Here is a 2,032-nt window from a genome sequence, read left to right as displayed (position 1 = left end):
ATTTTATCCATAGGTGCATGAAGACTTAAACGAGGGGTAACATTTGCAAGCTTAGAAACTCCTAATCGTTTTACTAGTTTGACTGGTTTTACTTTCGGATATCGATTCATAATCTCAGTATCGAGAAAATAAATAGGTTTTTTACTAAATTTAGTAATTGCAGTTTTGCTTTCATTCAAAGTTAGTTTAAGCTTGTTCATGAGAAAGTCTTTGACCATAACTTTAGTATCGCAGGCTAATTTGTAAGGTCCAATAATGGAAATTACAAAATCATCGGCGAAGCGTACGTATTTAATACGTACATAGTCTAAGTCCATTATGTTAACTTGTCGGACCCTACGTAAATCTTTGCGCAATTTCGCATATTTGGAGAAGTTAAATTGCTCCAATGCTTTGTATAGCATATTTAGGATTTTGGTATACTCCGGGTTTTGGCGGCGTTTTGTGCCTTTATTAAATTTTACTATGATATCTTTTACAAATAAGTCAAATTCGTGCATATAGATATTACATAGTAATGGGCTTAAAACACTACCTTGTGGTGTACCCACAGCCTCATTAGCGTATAACTTACCATCTAATACATTACCTGCTTTTAAAGCGGATTTGATCAGGGCTAGAGTTTTATTGCAGCTAATGCGTTTACCAATAAGGTGCATTAGTATTTCATGATCGATAGTATCGAAGCATTTACTAATGTCTCCCTTAATTACCCAAGTGGCGTTCTTAAATTGTTGATCTAACATTTTGAGAGCGGTGTGTTGGGATTTACCTGGACGATAACCATGAGAACAATCTAAGAACATCGGATCAAAGATGCATTGTAGTACTAACTCTAAGGCTTTTTGTACTACTTTGTCACGCGGTGATACGACGCCTAGAGGGCGTAATTCAGATTTACCGGGTTTTGGAATCATAACACGACGGGCTTGTGAAAACTTAAATTGCCCCGCTTTAATGTCGTTGCTATGTGTTTATACCAAGCTAGGTCTATAGCATCTAGAGATTCCTCTGTGATGCCTGGGGTCATATAACCAGATTTAGATTTCACCAGCTCATAGCAAAAAATAAGCAAATTTGTGTCTGAAATAATGTGAATTAATCCGTTATTTACTCGTGCAAGATCTATTGAATTAGCTTTCTTCAGCTCCGCCAAAATAGCGCCTCCTTTCGGATTAATGCTATTTGAAGAGCTACTAAAGCCGTAAGTGAATACTNTGTTATAGTATTCGGCATAGCTGCTTCCCTTCATTTGTAATGTATTTAGTACATTACGACTACCGATTAAGGTTGTCATGATTACTACGGAAGCTCCGTGCCCTTGGCCGTTTCCGGCTTTAGGCCATCCCAATGTTCGTTTATTTAGGCAAATGTCCGATTTAGGTCCTTGCACCTCTCTACGTAAACTATGGTTTACTTGGAACGCACTAGGTGCGCAATGTCCATCGATGTTCAATAGATTACAAGAATTTCCTAACTCGTAATCCTGGTGGATGTATGCTGTCAGCGGCTGTAAAGTGCATACAGTACATGGTGTTACCATTGAGATGTTGACTAATGTCGCAAGTTTCTTATCGTAACCTTGTCGGACGTAGCTCGCCACAGATCCTAGGACCTCGCCGCGGTCCAGACTTTGGCTTTTACTCTTGCTCCTACTCACCACTTTCGCAGTGCATTTGTAGAGAATGCTTAACAATGCGAGACTAGATAGTATTAAATCTAGTCCGAGAACACGTAATTGGTTATAATCATCAATTGATGAAATTGAGTTATAACAGCCTAAATAGACGCTCATTGGCGCGCAGAAATACCATTCAGGTACAATATGTTGTGGAGTTGAATATGGATTTGCAGGAATTAAATTATCTGGATGACCTAACAAATCAGGATAAAAAAATACTAGAACGCTAAAAAATAACGCTAAAAATAAGACACCTAACAAATCTTTAGGTCCAAAGTATGGGCCGAAAGCTAAGGTGCTGCTTTGCGCATTAACTCCTAGTGGGTTAGTACTACCGTACTGATGAAGAGC

General features: G+C 38.5%; 1 protein-coding gene across 1 annotated transcript; it reads right to left on the bottom strand.

Moving 5' to 3' along the window:
* Positions 1 to 1,804: 1,804 nt before the first annotated feature.
* VOLCADRAFT_39918 (uncharacterized protein) lies at positions 1,805 to 2,029 on the bottom strand (the record flags this gene model as incomplete). The annotated part of the gene is made up of 1 exon (XM_002959911.1): positions 1,805 to 2,029. A coding segment is annotated over one exon (225 nt), but the record flags the coding sequence as incomplete, so codon positions are not given.
* Between the last annotated feature and the right edge of the window lie 3 nt (positions 2,030 to 2,032).

The sequence above is a fragment of the Volvox carteri genome (genome assembly GCF_000143455.1).
Source record: "Volvox carteri f. nagariensis unplaced genomic scaffold VOLCAscaffold_1399, whole genome shotgun sequence".
NCBI lineage: Eukaryota > Viridiplantae > Chlorophyta > Chlorophyceae > Chlamydomonadales > Volvocaceae > Volvox > Volvox carteri.
Note: the sequence above shows the minus strand (reverse complement) of the source record. Positions and strands in the feature narration are given on the sequence as shown.